This window comes from Uloborus diversus, chromosome 1 (genome assembly GCF_026930045.1).
Source record: "Uloborus diversus isolate 005 chromosome 1, Udiv.v.3.1, whole genome shotgun sequence".
In the NCBI taxonomy this organism is placed as follows: Eukaryota; Metazoa; Arthropoda; class Arachnida; order Araneae; family Uloboridae; genus Uloborus; species Uloborus diversus.
In genome coordinates, this window is record NC_072731.1 from 130,386,275 (window position 1) to 130,404,236 (window position 17,962).

General features: G+C 34.1%; 1 protein-coding gene across 2 annotated transcripts in view; it reads left to right on the forward strand.

Moving 5' to 3' along the window:
* Nucleotides 1-8,138: 8,138 nt before the first annotated feature.
* LOC129232165 (cyclin-dependent-like kinase 5) overlaps nucleotides 8,139-17,962 on the forward strand; it is a 38,205-nt gene continuing 28,381 nt past the window's right edge. For both annotated transcript variants that reach the window (XR_008581327.1, XM_054866412.1), the window contains exons 1-5: nucleotides 8,139-8,314; nucleotides 8,552-8,640; nucleotides 13,467-13,534; nucleotides 13,939-14,056; nucleotides 16,308-16,403. Coding sequence is in view for 1 of the 2 variants with exons in the window: in XM_054866412.1 (XP_054722387.1) it covers nucleotides 8,278-8,314; nucleotides 8,552-8,640; nucleotides 13,467-13,534; nucleotides 13,939-14,056; nucleotides 16,308-16,403 (408 nt within the window). In the remaining variant the exon portion in view is untranslated. The remainder of the gene's footprint in view (nucleotides 8,315-8,551; nucleotides 8,641-13,466; nucleotides 13,535-13,938; nucleotides 14,057-16,307; nucleotides 16,404-17,962) is intronic.

Genomic DNA, 17,962 nt, shown 5'->3' on the forward strand with positions numbered 1-17,962 from the left:
ACTTCCTCTGAAAACATTATGTGGTTTTGAGCATTTGGACTAAGATTGCTTATAATATTTTATTATATTCTGGTACTTTTTTGAAGCTTTGGACTCACAACAGTTTTTATATTTCTACTTAATCTCCATAAAAAAAGACTAAAGAGAAAACTAGGTGCTTGTCACGCCTACTACTACGCCGTCACTAAAGTTCCCTTCAAATTGTTTAAAGGAATAATTTTGTACGATAAAAAAAGAAGTCCATAGTTTTTTCTCTGAAACTTATAACTTGCACTGTCAATGTTATGTAAATTTACCAGCTGCAAAAAAAAATCATATTTAATCCCTCAGGTGCCCACCTTTTTATGAGTGATGGAAAACTGCGGGGTGTTTCCTCTCTAATGCTAAGAAATCCATTTCTCCTCAATGGGATTCCATTATACGATCGAAGACCCTTTAAAATTACAACAGTAAAATTTTAAACGGCGCATGGTCTGTGTCTATAGTCCGTGGCCAAGAGTACTTTGATATATATACGAATATTTTGATATATATGTATCTATCCGATATTTTCGACCCGTGAAAGTTTGGATATTTTGTAAAAATTTTATTGTGGGGGCCTTTTGTTGTGGAGGCCCCGGGGCAGTAGCCCCACCTGCCCTCCCCTAAATCCGGCCCTGATATTGGGCGCCGGGAACATTGGACGATTATATGAAAGTTAGGCGCCGTCGATTGGAAGCACAGCTTTTGGACACCGAAAATGTTAAACAGCAACAAAATTCTGGGTGCCCAATGTTCCCGACACCCAATGGACCTTATTCACGGTTTGGCAACGGTCCCATCAGCTGTCCGTCTGCGGGTATTTTGACCAATTACGTAGTGTCAGTAGTGCTAAAAAAACTCGTTTTATTTAAGGATTACTGGACTTCATGCGCATAATGAACATGTGTAGGGCTTAAAAAGACTTACGAATGCATGGAAAATGCCGAGGAACGGGAAAAATAAAAAGAGAATTCGAGTTTTAATCATGTTTCTGATAAGGAACCAAAGAGGCTTAAACCCATGAAAATACGATAATAAAGAGAGTATTTCGTATCAAATGAATCGTTCATCATTCTTTTACAACGTTTCTTAGGGTAGAATTACGGTAACCGGGTCGCGTTGGCGTAATTTTTCAAAAACTGCCAAATTTGGCACCTACGACTCAATGTAAACAAAGTAGTACAATGTAAACAAAAGAAATCATTCAATGAGTGTTGACCCAAAGACAAGGGGCGGAGCTTCGGATTGCTCAAACTATCACCTTAGTAACTACAACTGTTTATTAACCCTTTTCTTTCTCTGATTGCAATCGTAAAGAAAAAAAAAGGGCATTAAAATTCTTTTTTCCTTTTTAAAATATTGCAAAATATGGAAAGAAACAAATGATAAGGCCTATTTTTTTATAGAACTATATTATTTTTCATACTTTGAAATAAAAGTTGCAGAAAAGACAAATGAGAGTTAACTTTTTTCAAGACGTTAACTTAAACGTGGGAAGATAAAGCGCGTTATCTACAGAGATGAATATTTGAGACATACAAAGAAACGTGTTTTGAGATTCGATACTAACAATAGCGAAATGATGGAATTTGATCTTTTTGTTTTTTCAGTGGAAAGCAAGTAAGCAAGCTTGTACAAGAAAACTAAAGTACAACCCATAACAAAAATGCGAAAAAAAACTTAAATAAAAATTTGCCGATACTGCTCTTTACTTTCCCATTGCAGTAATATTGAACTCATTTTTTTCTGTAGGAAAAGAAATAAAATATCATGAATGATGTATGTGAATGAAAAGGTTCATGACGTATATGGTGTTACTTTCTATTAACATGTTTAATTTGCTAAGGAACATTAAAATGAAACATAAATTTTTACCGAAATTTAATAACAGTAAATGTTGGATAGAACACGACATTAGTCTGAAATAAAATGAGAAAAAGCCATTAAAAATACTTACTGTTTAATTAAGACTTAAAACGATCTACTAAATAAGTTAAATCATATCAAAATATTCATTCAGAGAACGTTATCATAACTAAAATGAGAATTCTAACTTACTGAATAAGTGATTACGATAATTACTAAATTTTAAATTTCAGATAGAACAATAAAACATGAAAGAAATAACTTACTGCAAACACATTCCAAAAACGTATCCAAAATGTATGAATAACTAATTTTTAAATCTAAAACTTAAAAGAGTTAAAAGTGACAAACATTTCGCGATGTAAAATTTTATAAAATGTTTCGAAGATCTAAAATTTGAAAAAACACAATATGTTGCCAATTTTCAGAAAAAATCACCCTTGTGAAAATTTAAAATATTATTCTATGGAATTAAAAGAAAAAAAAGGATTTATTGGACAAATAAATTACAATTTTGCAAAAGTGAATTCTGAAATGGCTGATTGGCCAAACGAATAGCAAATCAGCTTTGGTGTAGGGTTACCAAAATTGCTCCGTCGCCAAGGTAAGGTAGCGGGTTGCCAGAATGAAATATTTATCGCCGCGACCCGGTTACCGTAATTCTACCTTTCTTAGTTAAAAACGTAAAAAACCTCCCATTTTTAAATAGAAAGAAGAGTTTATAAGCCACACAAAAGCAAGTGTTATTATACGCTGTAGTTCCGGATTTTCGTCTGCTACAGTTCCCACAATGCACTGCAGTGAGGGTTTTTACCATAGACTAATAATAAGAGTAGACCGAGCTGTGGCAACCCTTTGCTGCTCATGAACCAAACCATGTGACTAGTGGATATCCTAGCAACAGCGGGCGTTGATCGTAGCAGACGATCGAGCAAGCGAGAAATAAAATAAATAGAATTGATGGAACGCGGAATATTTATGGAGTCCGATTTGTAAATTTGTTATTCTAAGTTGTAAATATTTTGTTAATATAGTGAGTTTTTCGTTTAGATAGTATTTTCTTTAGTCAATTTCAATAACTCTCTAAGCAATTAAAGATGCAAGCGCCCAAATAGAATTGGCAAACGGTAAGATTTTTACCTCCAATTTCAATTTAAGATTCCGATTAGTACATTTTTGCGTTAACGCAAAACGTTAACTCCATTACGTTCACGCCAACGCTGACGTAGCAGTTCCAAATGAAATAAAAGTTACTGAAAACTGTGATCAAAGACTAATTACTAATGTCAAAATAATGCATAACTAAAAGAAAAACAGTTCAATCTCTGCACCTGGAAAGAAATTATAATGAAAACACATTACTTAAAATACGTGTCGAGTGCCAAACTATAGATAATGTTGCCATCTAGCAACCATGCCGCCGAAGTTTTCGCTAAGCCTTCCACCAGTCACATGATGTATCCATGAACCAATTTTTTCATCAGCAAGTCTGGGAAAGCTCGGTCTACTCTTATTATTAGTCTATGGTTTTTACCCGCAGTGAAGCGATAGTTACCGGTTGAGCTCGTCGAGCTCAAGGAATGCTTGCGTTCGACGAACCTCACCGGTCGACCGGTTACTAACCGCTCTAAAAGCAGTTGATTAGTTGATTGGAGTCAGTGGCGGCGCACAGTGTGGCATAGTGGGCAAAAATCCACCGAACTCACGGGTTTTGAGCTAGGATCTTCTATTATGGCTCAAAATGCGGCAAAATTCTTCGACTATTTCGTAGTGGTGCTACAATTTTGAATTTCTTAACCCCCTAAGAGCCGCGGAGCTCAGAATGGACCCAAGTCGCGATTTTGAAAACCAAAAAGTATGACCATATTTTTTCCCTGATATGTGGCTCAATGCTTAGTATAAATCGAGGAAATGGATGATAAAACACAACTTTTGATCGCTGCTGGGTGTTTAGAAATGCTTTTTTCCACCGTATAAGTCATTAAAAACATGATTTTTCAGGTTTTTTCCGTTCAAAAAATGGGTTTTAACGGTCTTCACACATTTCCCGCTAAAGAACAAATATCTATTTTAATTCTAAACTACAAGTTTTAAATCATTTTCCAAAGTTCAAAAGGTAAAAACCTCCCTAAAACACCGAAAAATTGCTCAAAGTCCGAATTTCAGCTCGAGATCCTACCATTGTCCACGGGAGTACATCTGTGCAATAGCGCAAGCAGCTTTTTTTATATGTATACATTTATATGTATACATTTCGAGAATAAATCGTCTGCGTTCGAATAAAGACCTTTACATTTAGAATTTCCGAATGCTTTTGATGTTTTTAAGAAAATTTAATGTATTAAAGTAACAATTGAACAAATGTGTAGACGCAAAATTAGTATGTTGTCTGTTTCCTCGGAATAATCGTAATATTTGAATTGTAACAGGTATTTTCACTCTTTTACGTAAGTGTTTTTGTTGGAATTCTAACTTAAAATATAAAAACACATGTTAAAATTTCAATGTGTTTTAAACTAAACAACGAATGCTCAGATGAACCCTTTTAGCCCTAGTTTTGTTCCTAACAACATCATTTATAAATTATAATACAAATGAATTTGAGGTAAGGCTGAAAGGATTAATGAAATTATATGATTTTACTTCACTCTATTTAATTTAAAAAACAAATATTTACAAATATATGTCCATTGGCTTTCAATTTAGAACTATGAAAAACAGTAAAGACATGTTATTTTAACTTTATTATAAAGTTTAATAATTTATATTAAAATTTATGTTGTTTTTTGGTCTTACACGCAGAAACAAAAAAAAAATGTAATTTACATAATTTTTTTTTAAATATTTGTAACAGAGAACAAAAAGAGTGAACATACCTGGTACAATTCGAATATTACGATTATTCCGAGGAAACAGACAAACATACTAATTTTGTGTCTACACATTTGCTCAACTGTTACTTTAATACATTAAATTTTCTTAAAAACATCAAAAGCATTCGGAAATTCTAAATGTAAAGGTCTTAATTCGAACGCAGACGATTTATTCTCAAGATGTATACACATAAATGTATACAAATAAAATAAGCTGTTTGCCGCTATTGCAGATTTATTCCCGTGGACAATGGTAGTATCTCGAGCTGAAATTCGGACTTTGAGCAATTTTTCGGTGTTTTAGGGACGTTTTTACCTTTTGAACTTTGGAAAATGATTGAAAACTTGTAGTTTAGAATTAAAATAGATATTTGTTCTTTAGCGGGAAATGTGTGAAGACCGTTAAAACCCATTTTTTCAGCGGAAAAACCTGAAAAATCATGTTTTTAATGACTTATACGGTGGAAAAAAGCATTTCTAAACACCCAGCAGCGATCAAAAGTTGTGTTTTATCATCCATTTCCTCGATTTATACTAAGCATTGAGCCACATATCAGGGAAAAAATATGGTCATACTTTTTGGTTTTCAAAATCGCGACTTGGGTCCATTCTGAGCTCCGCGGCTCTTAGGGGGTTAAGAAATTCAAAATTGTAGCACCACTACGAAATAGTCGAAGAATTTTGCCGCATTTTGAGCCATAATAGAAGATCCTAGCTCAAAACCCGCGAGTTCGGTTGATTTTTGCCCACTATGCCACACTGTGCGGCGCGAGAGCAAAAAATGACGTCGGCGATGCAGTTTTGCGAAGCCTTTTTAATCATAAAATATTCTCAGACAAATAATTGAATTCATGGAATTAATTTTTGTACTAACTATTGGCACTTGAGTACCTAATCCACTTAATTGCTAGGACAAAAATATTTTATGACCACTAGCGCAATCAAAAAGAAGTTTTTTTTAGTGTGGCGGGGGGGGGGGGGGACGGCACATTGAAGGGAAAAAAATGACCTGATAGAAAAGGGGGTCCGGGGGTTCTCCTCCGGAAAAATTTTGAAATTTGTAGTTTAAAAATGCCGTTTTAAGCTTTGTTTGCTGATGTTAGGGGAAAAGAGGTACAGAGGTCTCGGTGGAAATTTCTAGAAATTGAAGCCTTAAAAACGCAATTATAGGTCATATTTTATTGACTTTAGGGTCAGAGACTGTCCCAGATCAATTCTTAAAAAAAAAAAAAAAAAAATGGTCAAAATCAATCCCCTGCAAATTCTCGAAATTGAAGTTTCAAAAACAGAGTTTTAGACAAGGAAGGGAGCTCTTCCCTCGAAAAATTTTGAAAGTTACGGTCTTAAAAACTTTAGCAATAATTTATATTTAGGAGCCATTCCACTTAAACTTTTTGTTAATGTAGTTTTAAAAACCCAATTGCTTATGATATAAAAGAAAGGCAGTATGGGGACCCTTGCCCGAATATTTTCTGAAATTCAAGCCTTCAAAATGCGATTGTAAGGCCATGTTTTGTAGTATTAGACTCGGTAATTTTTGAAATTCAAACCACAAAACGCAATTTTAAGCGATTTTCGATGTTGTTGAATATATGGGGACTTTAAGCTGGAAATATCGCGAAATTAAAGACCTGGAAGCGAAATTTCAGATGCCCCATAATGCTTTCAGTTTGTGTGTGTGTGTGTGTATGGAGGAGGGAGGGGGTTCGGAAGAGCAGCATTTTGAATATTTTCTTATTTTTAGACGAACGTAGAAAACAATAGAAAAAAGAAAAGAAATAGGATGGGGGTGGGGGGAATAGAGTTGGCTGATCAATAAGTTGTAGCTATTGAATATTTTTAATTCAGGCCCCGACAGAATTAGGCCCCGCATTTGCTAAAGCTGGCTCTGTGCAGTCTCCCCTGCACGCACTATTTTGATTACTTTTGTGTCTGTTGTATTTAATAAGAGCTTCAATTGAAAACATGGAAATTTCTTAAAACTTCTGAGAGTTTTGCGAGGCCCTGTCTACGCGAGGCCGTCGGCAGTCGCCGACATCGCCGACGCCTAGCGCCGCCACTGTGGAGCACGTGATCATTAGCTGTCACGTGATTAACTAATCGTAGCTACCGATCGTGCTCGTCGAACGTAAGCATTGAGAGCGTTTCAAAATTCATTCGCCGCCGGGAACATATGGCGCCGAGCATTTTGGACGCCGGAAACATTGGGCGCCGAGCAGTTTGGGCCCCGGGAATATTGGGCACAATATGCTCGGCGCCCAAAGTGCTCGGCGCCCAAAGTTCCCGGCGCCCAAAATGCTCGGCGCCCAAAGTTCCCGGCGCCCAATTTACGGCACCCAATGTGCGGCGCCCAATCTTCCTAGACCGCCGGCAACGGCAACTCGACCAATAACTTTCCCTTTTCAGTAAGCTCCCAAAGAAAAAACTTACACTTTCAAAATCGGGCATAAAAGTAGTTCAGCTTAACTGATTAAAAAGTTTCTCCAAACAAGAGGCCCGGTCTCAAACTTTTAAAGGGAGAAGGGTCAGGGGCGGATTGGAATCCCCCAGGGCTATCCCAAGGGGGGGGGGATGGCGAGCGGGGCAATCGCCCCGGGCGCCCGGGGCGATTGTCCCGCTCGCCAGGAAATGAAGGGGCGCCGCAAGGCGTCCGCTCGTTTCGACGGAACTCGACGACATTCACAAGAAAAGAGGAGGGCCTTGCGGCGCTCCCTCATTTCGTGTATCATAGATCCACAGTCATAGACACACAAAATAGAGAATCATTTTGCAATGATTCTCTATTTTTTTTCCCTAGGGCACGAAACATTCCTCTCTCTAAGTTTCCAAAACATTCATTTCCTTTGTATCATTGATAGAATATTCGTTGCTAATTGCATGCAATGCGTTAATAAATACTCACAACAAACTGCCTATGTTTACCAACAGACACACGTGGAACGCAATGTTTTACCTTTTTCTTTAATTTTATAATCACCGCAAAGTAGCGTATTCGAGCGCTGGAGTTGCGAATAAAAAAGGAAGGAAGAAAAAAAAAATAGCATACGGAAAAAAAATGTATCAATATAAAGTCCTTTTTTTCAAACATTAGTTATTAAAACTATCGGCGATGAAACAAGTAAAAAAAGCCCGCATGAAGAGACTCCAGCGGGTTTTTACGGTTTTATCAGGCTTTTTGAACCATTTGTTTTGATCAGAAATGACATAAAAATGAAAAAACAAAAATGCCTTAACTTACTCAGCATCGGAAATAACAATGATCACGTGACCTTTTAATTTGCTATATGTGATGTCACAGGAAAAGATCACGTGACTATGACGTCACATGAATCTATCCAATCGCATTTAGAGGTTGTATTGTTGAGTTTAGGGGGAAACATTTTTGGGAGTTCGCAACAACAGGCACCAAACCAAAATAAACCAAGTCAATGTCTTGATGTTGTGATTGTTTTTAACGGTTTTGTGATTGATTAGTAACATTTCAAAATTTGATTTGTAATGACTATCTGTAATTATAATGCAAAAGTATGAAAAGCTGGAAAAAATCGGGGAAGGTAAATTACTTAATAATCCTGTCTTTGATTAATATTAATGACTAGAAAATCATATGACCGTAACAGAAAGTTCACACTGTAATAATTGTTTCTTTACAGGAATTGTCCATTTTTATGCTGTGCATAAACGTAGAATGCAATGTTTTTTTTTTTTTTTGCTTTTCATCAGCAGCATCTGCAATAAAGAAAATAAGTTAATAGATGATTATATTAAAATTATTTTATTTTTATGTCTAGGTACATATGGAACTGTGTTTAAAGCTAAGAACCGAGAATCACAGGAAATAGTTGCACTTAAGCGAGTGAGATTAGATGATGATGACGAGGTAATTAAATACTTTTATATACCTATGCATTATATTTCAATGGATTTTAATCAGGGTATAAATTTTGAAAAATAAGTCACTGGTAGATGATGAACTAAAAAATTTTGCTGGTCCTTACACTTGTCCATGGTTTGCGTTCTAATTTTTTGAAAAATTTAAGAGGAAAGACAAAAACAAGCAAAATTAACAGGACAAATGGAGCCAATTAGTAGTTTTGTGTTAGACATCTCTGAGCCATGGGAGAGGGGGGAGGGAGAGAAGGACCCAACAGGCATCTTCCTATAAACCAATAGGAGGAGATGGCAAAAGCAGGGCCGTATACTTAGGGTTGAACCCCCCCCCCACATTACAAAGTAGTACTTACTACATAATACGCTGCAATACTTCGAAGTTTTAATCACATCAAGGACATTAGACCACCCCTTGAACCCAGGCCCGTCGTGTAGAGGGTTTTGGGAGAGGGCGTCAATAGCCCACCTTATTTTGAAAAACTAATGTTTTCGCATATAAGAGGGGGTGGTTATGTGATTTCCAGATAAAGTTTCATTGAGTTCATGCCCTCCCCCCTTCCTCAAAAATTTCAAAATAATGGACCATCTTGAACTGAAAAAGAATTTACTTCGTTATTCATACTGGGAAAACAATAAGGAAGTCACTTGGGTTAAATTTTTATTAGAAGTTTCTGTTGTGTCTGATGCATATTTCAAAATATTTTAAACTCACTGGATTAAAATCTGGAATCATTCATTTATTAGGGCAAAATCTTTGCAGACTCTTGAAGGGGACCATTTGCTTTTTACATTTTAACGAGCCCCCATTGCGGTATTCTTTCCCGTTTGTTGATGGTACAACATTAGACCCTAAATCTTACTCTAAAAGCTTGTGAAACTCTGAAAAATGTTGCATAGTTAGTTTTAAAGTCAGTAGAATGCAAGTTGATCCAACTCAAACAACAGCAATAATATTTATTTATATATATTACATGCTGTGAAATAAGGCGTATGCTCTACTCATCTTGCTAACCGCGAACTGTTTAGCTGTCTGAAAACAGCTGACAGATTTTTACGTTTGTACACTTCAAGTATAAAATCACTGACTGAGTTTCAAATCATGATCAAATTTATTCTTAAATGTATTTACTACATTCTGATTTATGGTAAAAAAACAACCAATACTATTAGAGACAGAGCAAAGCATGCGTAGGAATTTATTTACGCATCAAGATACTTGCCAAAAATGTATCAATGTAATTGATCCCGTCAGTTCCACGAAAAGGTACATTTTGCAGTTTTAATCTGCACATTTTCCTCAATGAATAGAAATTTACTTCCTAAATGCAGTTCTAATTTTTGCACAGAGTTTTAGCAATTGTAAAAAAAACTTTGTTTTTTAATTAAACTTGTTCTTACATGTTCAGTTGTAACTAAATGCCTAATAAATTTTGAATCTCTGCCCTCTTCAACTGTCACACACATGAAAAAAAGTAATGTTTTTGTTCCATTGAAATATAGACCAGAGCAGAGGGAATTAACCCAGATTTAGATAACTTCACATAATAATTTGTGTTAGGAATTGACAAAATTATTAAATGGCAAGGGGCGGTCTAATGCCATTGATGTCATTTAAAATTCGAAGTATTGCAGCGTATTAGGTATTTACTCTTTTGTAATGTGTCACTCGTGTTTTAAGAATTATATGAAACAATCTCAAAGTTCAAGCTTTTTACCGGAGCAGAAATAATTAACTCACAGGCTTGAAATATTTATGCAGTATAGTTTGTGTTATTAAGTTTAAAAAGCTTAAAGTTCTGTGTAATTTTTTGTAAATTTTCTCTTTATTTGATCTTTTTCCAAAAATTTCAAAAATTCAAGTCTCTTGCTTAGATTAAGAGACATTAACTCAGATTCACCAATTTTTTTTCATTGATTAGTGTTAGGGAGTCATAAATTTTCCACACTAAGGCTAAGAGCTCTGCAGAATTTGGATTTTTTTGGCCCACCCTAATATACAGTGCTGTAGCTGGAAAAAATTAATAATTTAATTTTTTGACATGCTGAAATAAAACCCTCAATTTTTTAAGTGGAAAACATATTTTACCATTTGAGAACTGAGAAATATCTTACAAAGTGAACTATAATCAGGGGTCTGGCCAGAGAATATTTGGGTCCGTTAACGGACCCTTCACAAAAATCCGATCAACCAAAACGGACCTTTCACAAAATCCCGATCAAACAAAACGGACCTTTCACAAAATCCCGATCAAACAAAACGGACCCTTCACAAAATTCTGATAAACAAGAACGGATCTTTCACAAATTGTTTATTGAAAGAGCAAATCTGAAAGCAAAATAACACATATTAATCAGATAATTTTTGAAACCTTTTTTGAAGTCAAATTAGAGGGATCAGCTTTGTAAAATCTGCTAATTTTACAAAGAAAAAAAAATCGACACTCTTGTGATGCTCCTGCAAACGATAAATTGCTACTGTCAAATAAATATACTGCTTGTTTGTTTCTTGGAAAGAAATTAACAGCTGAAAAAAAATTTGGTTTTAAATAATTTTGTTTGTTTTATCAAAGCTAATTAGCAGCGGTGTTGTTGTAAACTTTTCTGAAACGATGTTGGTATGGTAAGCACTTTTCTCCCCGCTGATGGTTTAATAAACAATAATAATATATATCAGCGAAATGAACTTAGAACTGCAAAGGGATAGTAAGGGTGGGGAAAAAATATGATTGCTTCAGATAGGGTTACCAACTTCAAAATTATCGCCATTTAGCGTCTGGTGTTAAACCTTTATAATGACTTGATTAGAAAATATTCTCATCATTTTACCAGCTTGCCAATATTTGCGTTTTTATGGTGCTGTGCGATATTTAACTGTTGTTTTGGGAGAAAATTATATGGGTTTGATTTTTGGATGCTAACAAGGATGATTAACTTTAAATAAACTGTTTTACTTGCCGTTTTTTTTTTCTTTAGATGTCTACATTTTGAAAAATACAATCTTTTAGACATCCGATATAAAAATCATATTTTGTTCTTTTTTCAAGCTAATTTCGCTTTATTAATATGCAAATAAATGAAAAGTCTATTTTTGTTAGAACATGCATTTCAAATTTTTAAAGCAAAATTCCATTTTCTTTATAAGTCAAAAATTAAAATTCTGAATTGATGGTTTAATTTTATTTTTGCTTCAACTGTGTTCACAGATATTAATGATATGTTTATCATAGGACTCTAAAATGCAATTTAAAAATAATTTTATCTAAATTTTTTCTTTTACAAGCCGTTTTTATGCCTTTGATGCCTTCACTTTGAGAATTACGATCTCTTTGCATCCTCTACGGGAACCCGATTTTTTGAAATTTTGATGTTTAAATACGCTTTGTTAAGAAGTAAACAAATAAAATCTCTTTTTATTTTTGTTAAAATTACGGAACTTATAAGTTTTAAACGAAATTCTGTGTTTAAGAGTGTCTTGGGTCAAAAAGTTAAATGCTGAACCTTCGTCTGAATTTTATTTATTTATTTACTTATTTATTTTACTACAATTATTTTAAATGCTGTACAGAAATATTTCTAGTATAATCCAACATAATGTAGAATGGTAGATAGATATTGCTACTTGAGGGAGCGATGACCCCCCCCCCCCCCCCCACTGCCAAATACTAGAAAAACATCCCAGAATGATATTCTCAACATAGAAGAGGAAAATATTCTACTTTAAGTTTAAATGATGCAGTTTGTTCCCGCTCTAAATTCTAAAATTTCGATTAAACAAAATTTTTTTTTTAACGAAATTATTTGATTTTTCACAAAATTAATTCACTTTTCACAAAATTATTTTATTTTTCACAAAAAACGGACCCTGTGAAAAATCCTGGACAGACCCCTGATAATTGCTTAATACAAAACCCGAGTCAAGTTTTTTGATTCATTTTTCATAGGCATATTTTCTTACTTTTAGTAGATTATTTTAGTTATTTTTCCTTCAAAGAATCTAACGGCTCTAATGAAACATTTCGAATGTACATGAGTAGGCCGTGCAAAGAGATCTCCTGCAACTTTTTTAAATGAACGAGTTGAATGAAAGGATAAAAAGAATGAACAATCCTCTGATGAACGAATCATTAAAAAGAACGACATTGCCCACCTCTACTACAAACCATTTAAAAAATGAAGTTCTGCCTCATGAAAATTACTCAGCACTGATAAAGTAGCAGTAAACTTTATTTCTGAAATTAAAAAAAAAAAAAGTCAATATAACTGTACCATGTGATTTTGTTATAGGATTTGTTGGACTATAGACTATATGTTGGTCATAAATCAAATTTAAAATCAACAGTATTAAAATTATTGAGGCTGGTCCAACGTGCCACTTGTTCCTCCAATGAGCTCAGTGGTAAAGGTATTAAGCCACCAAAATCTTATCAGTGCTGTTGTTTTAAGACAATAAGAGCAAAAACTGTATGTTATAATGCTGCAGTAGAAATTTCTTGATCTATCTTCTCTTGAAAATAAAATTTAAACATTGGGAATAAAAGTGAAAATTTTCTCTCAACAGTTTCAAAACAGGATGTTGCTTAAAATTTTTGTTAGGAAAATAAGAACCAGGCAACAAATTGGTAGTTAAAGTAAATTTAGTTACATCAACGAGAATCCACAGCAATGGTTCAGTTTTTAATCAAACATAATGTTTTTTACAGACACTTGTTACAGTATAAAAAAATTTCTTGCAATTGTGTTAGATTTTTTCCCTCTCTGGAATAACTTTGTTTCTCCTTGTGTAGCAGCGTTTGAAATTTATATTTTTCTTTTTAGGGTGTTCCCAGTTCAGCACTGAGAGAAATCTGTCTTCTTAAAGAACTGAAGCATAAAAATATTGTGAGGTAAAAGCTGAAAAAAATTCTCAAAACTGTGAATGCATAAAAGTGCGGCTCAAGTCATTCAAATCAAACTTTCCCTTTGAGAAAAATATGTATGTTTTAACAAAAAAATTTATGGTTAAAAGCTAGATAATGATTAGAACTTCTACATGACTTGGGCCGTGCTTTTCTTCGTGTGTGGTGTCGTTTTCTTGGAATAATTAAAAACTACAGGAATACTTAAATTGTCCTATCTGGCCCAGAGAAATTATTTTGTCCTTTTGAGTGCATTATGAAAAGTGCTTAGTATTTTTAAAAAAAATCTTATTTAACTTAAATCTTGGCAATCCTCTTGAAAGTTCTAAATTTCACTAGTTCTCTCTTTTTTTTTGAGTCAAGCAATAAGTAATCATTTAAAAATTTTACAGGTTGCATGATGTTCTGCACAGTGAGAAGAAGTTGACCTTGGTGTTTGAGCACTGTGATCAAGATCTGAAGAAGTATTTTGATAGTTTGAATGGGGAAATTGATGCTGATGTGGTCAAGGTTGGTAATTTTCTATTTACTTTGAATTCCACTTCAATTGCTATTTTTCTTTGCTTTTACTTTTTTAAGTGCCATTCTTTATTAATATAAGTGAAAGAACCAGAGAGGAGTCTACAATATGCTCAGGTTTCAACTAATACAGTATACTCTCGATATCACAAAGTCGAAGGAACAGTTAAAAAAAATCGATTTTTCGAGATAACATGGTCATAATCATAATAAAATAATTTTCTACAAATTAGTCACAATATTTAAATAGAAGGGGAAACATGTAATGAAAGTTGAAAAAAAGTCTTAATATAATAACAAAAATTTTAATTTTTTAAATGAGCCATAAACAATAGGGAAAGAAGAATAAAAAAGAACGCTTTAGTAAAGTAGCAAAATTTAGTGATTTACCACAACTAAACTTATCAAAAATTTGGATTACCAAATTTGCAGAAAGGTTTCAAACGAGTTTCGGGCTCCCCGTAACAAAAGAAGTTGGACAACGGCTTGCATCGTTCCCTGTGTCGTTAAAGGGGTTTTACGTTCATCTCCCCTTTTCAGGGAGGTGGAAATATAACCAAAAGGGGGCAAAAAGTGTTAGGTAGGTTTTTTGGGCTTCTCAGGACTTACATTTTCTGACACCCCCCGGACTCTAGAATGAAAGTGAGAGTAGATATGCTTCTCCGAATCATTCCTAATCCCTGCGAGAAATAATGAAGGGTGTGAGCAATTTTTCGAAACATTCCTAAGTTGCTTCGTGACAATAAACTGCACTTTTCCGGAAAAAATTATGTTTGACTTCAAAAAATATTCGACATAACAAGGTTGTGATTAAAAACTCTTCGACTTAAGAATGAAAAATAACACTAGATAAATACGCAAAATCAAGGGGAAAAAATAACTTTTTGTTTTATCATGGTTTTCGAGATATCAAGAGTGTACTGTACTTAGATAAAGTTTTAAGAATTCTTCAAATCACCTGGCAGAGTTAAATCCCTTCTGCAGTTTTCCATTAGAGAGAGAGAGCCCAGGTGCTTCCATCTGATAAGAAACTGGGTGTCAACTTCAATTTTACATTTGGCAGCTTTGTTTTCGATAATATTGATGTTCACTAGCGCCAAGGGGGTGATAGGTGTTAGCCATTCTCTAGAGTGAGTGGATGAAAAGGGTTGAGAACCACCAATCTATGCTAATCAGACTCAAAAAAAAAAAAAAAAAAGAAGTGTATAAATATTGTCCTAAAAGACTTTTTTTTTTCAAAATCTGATCCTTTTCCCTTTTTTTTCCTTTAAATTTTCATTTTCATTTATTGCTATTTAACTTCTTTTCTCTATTTGCTTTTTTCTTTTCTAAAAAAGTATGAATGTTGTTCACCACGACAATTTGAAAATTTTGAATCTAAAGACTGCTCAGCAGTTAGAACTTAAAACTGCTAATTATAGGTGTGATAAATTCATTCAGCATAGTTTCTTGTTCTAGACAAAAATAACTTTTATCAAAACATAATTTTTCAACTGATTAATCGATAACAATTGGCTGATTATGGGTAATTTTCAAAACTATCAACAGTTAAGTGCCCTGATTTTTCCATTCCATTTCATGTTGATAAAGTTATTTTTTTGGCACTGTATAAACATGTAATGGGGCATTATTTAATACTTCATTCATTGCATTCAATGCATTATTTCATGATTGTAAATAAGCCTTTTTCTATTACTTATTTAACAAGTAATGGAAGTTTCTTTATCCTGAATAGAAAGTTTGCATAACCTATATCATTCTGTGTGCTATGTAAATAGGCCCGATTTTGTGTACCCTCAGTCCCCGCAGTTTGGGGGAGGGGCGCATGTCTTTAAAGGGTCTAATGGCCCAAGAAATTGAAAAGAAAGTTGAAAAAAAAAATAGCACTAAGACTTATTAATGTTACAAATGTACACTGGTGGCCTCTGAGGAGCCGCTGGCAACGTTTCAAATATACCCTGCTGGCCTTACAAATTTTGTTACAGTGGAGCCCAAAATTTATTGATCCTGGCCTGTATTTAAAGAAAGAAGTAATATGTCTTAGTTAAATGCAACTGAAATATATTTTACAGAACTGTTTATTCAACATTTTGAAATTTTTATGCAGTTTGGGTCCTTACGTGCAGTTTGTGGGAGTGTTACCCGAGGGAAGCCAGTATCCTGTGTGCTTTTTTTTTTTGCTTCACATACATTGATTTACTTTCTATGATCGGTAAAAATATTTTTATTCCCTCTTTTCCAGTCGTTCATGTATCAGCTCCTGCGAGGACTGGCTTTCTGCCACAGCCACAATGTCCTGCATCGAGATCTCAAGCCACAAAATTTGCTCATCAACAAGGTAAGTATCAAGATTTTTTCCTGTTTCTTTATTTTGAAAGGTTTTTTTCAAACAAGTACTTTTTATTTTTTTCTAATACAATATGTAGAAGAAAGTATTAAATTCAAAAACATTTTTTCATTTTTAAATTTTAGCGAATTTGTTTCGACTCTTTTTGGAAAATGATTTGTGGTTCTGCTTGTGGGTCATGTGATTCTTAAAATGATTGAAATTCAGATCAAATTCGATATACAAAGGGTCGCTGAAAGGGAAATGTTACTGATTAGTATTTGGCATGAATTTCTTCATGCAAGTGGCCAGGGTTGGCAAGTTTCTGCCGGGGCGGTTAAAACCACTGGTAGAAACTGGTTAAAACTGGCATGACAAAAACCACTTTCTGCCACATTTTCGGCAGAAACTGGCAAAAACTCTCAAAATGACAAAAAAAAAAAAAAAACACCATTGACAGACAGTAGAAAATGCATGGAAAAAAATAATTGCTAACAAAAGCACAGTTTAATTTACAATATTAACCCAGTTCAAAATCAAATGTTTTTTTTTTTTCACCCTACATTTGTTTTTTTGAAAAGTTGGTTGCAGAAATCTAAATAGTTTCTTAATTTATTATGCACGAATGAGAAACTTTAGAATATTCTTTCAACAGAAGAGCTAGCAGGCAATGCATCAAGAAACAAGCAATATTCATGAAACTTTCAAATTGTATACTTTATTCAACTGGTCTATCATGTAGTAACTAGGGTAGTGGTAAAAATTCGATTGGAAAAATGAGTTTCAAGAAGTTGGGCCAGTTTGTTTTGCAAAGCTGTGATATTAGGTACAAAATCTAGATTAATATTGGCAACTATAACTTGACACTTTCTTCTTGAAGCACATGATAATTTCAAACACAAGCAATTTAGATGAAGCATATTTGCCAGCAAATTACGAACAGCCTGTTTAATTCTGTATGTCACTCTTCCATCCTAAGAACCCATATGATTTTCGTCCTTTGTTAGATTAATCCAAATATTACGAGCATTAGCAATCAAAAAGTTCCCTTTCTGAAATAAATCAAGGGCACTAGCATAACACTTTATTTTTTTATAATGATGAAATAAAGTTTCATTTTTAGTTTACCTAAACAAATATCATTTAGTAATTTCTTTAGTTTTTTAAGACAATTTTAAGTTTTTGCCAGTTTCTGCCGGTTTTAACCGGTTATAACCAGTTTCTGCCACTGGCACGGCAAAAACTAGCTTCTGCCGGCAGAAAGCCAACCCTGCAAGTGGCACAATCAAACTTATTTTTTTTCATTTAGTGTGTCTGCTGTATTAGTGTGTTTACTAAGAGGTAATTAGAATTTAGGCTCAATCGCTCAAAAGAGGTTGGTGTGAACAAGCATTTCCTTGTTAAATATGGCTGCTGTTTTGCTTCAAATTATTTAGTGACTTTGTTTTATTTGAATTGCTGCCAGCTTAGTTGCAGATATAGATTAATTCAGTGTTAGATATAAGCAGAGTTTAAAAGTTATAATCTGAAAAACTATATAATATTTGAGCTAGTCTTTTAAAGCTCGAATG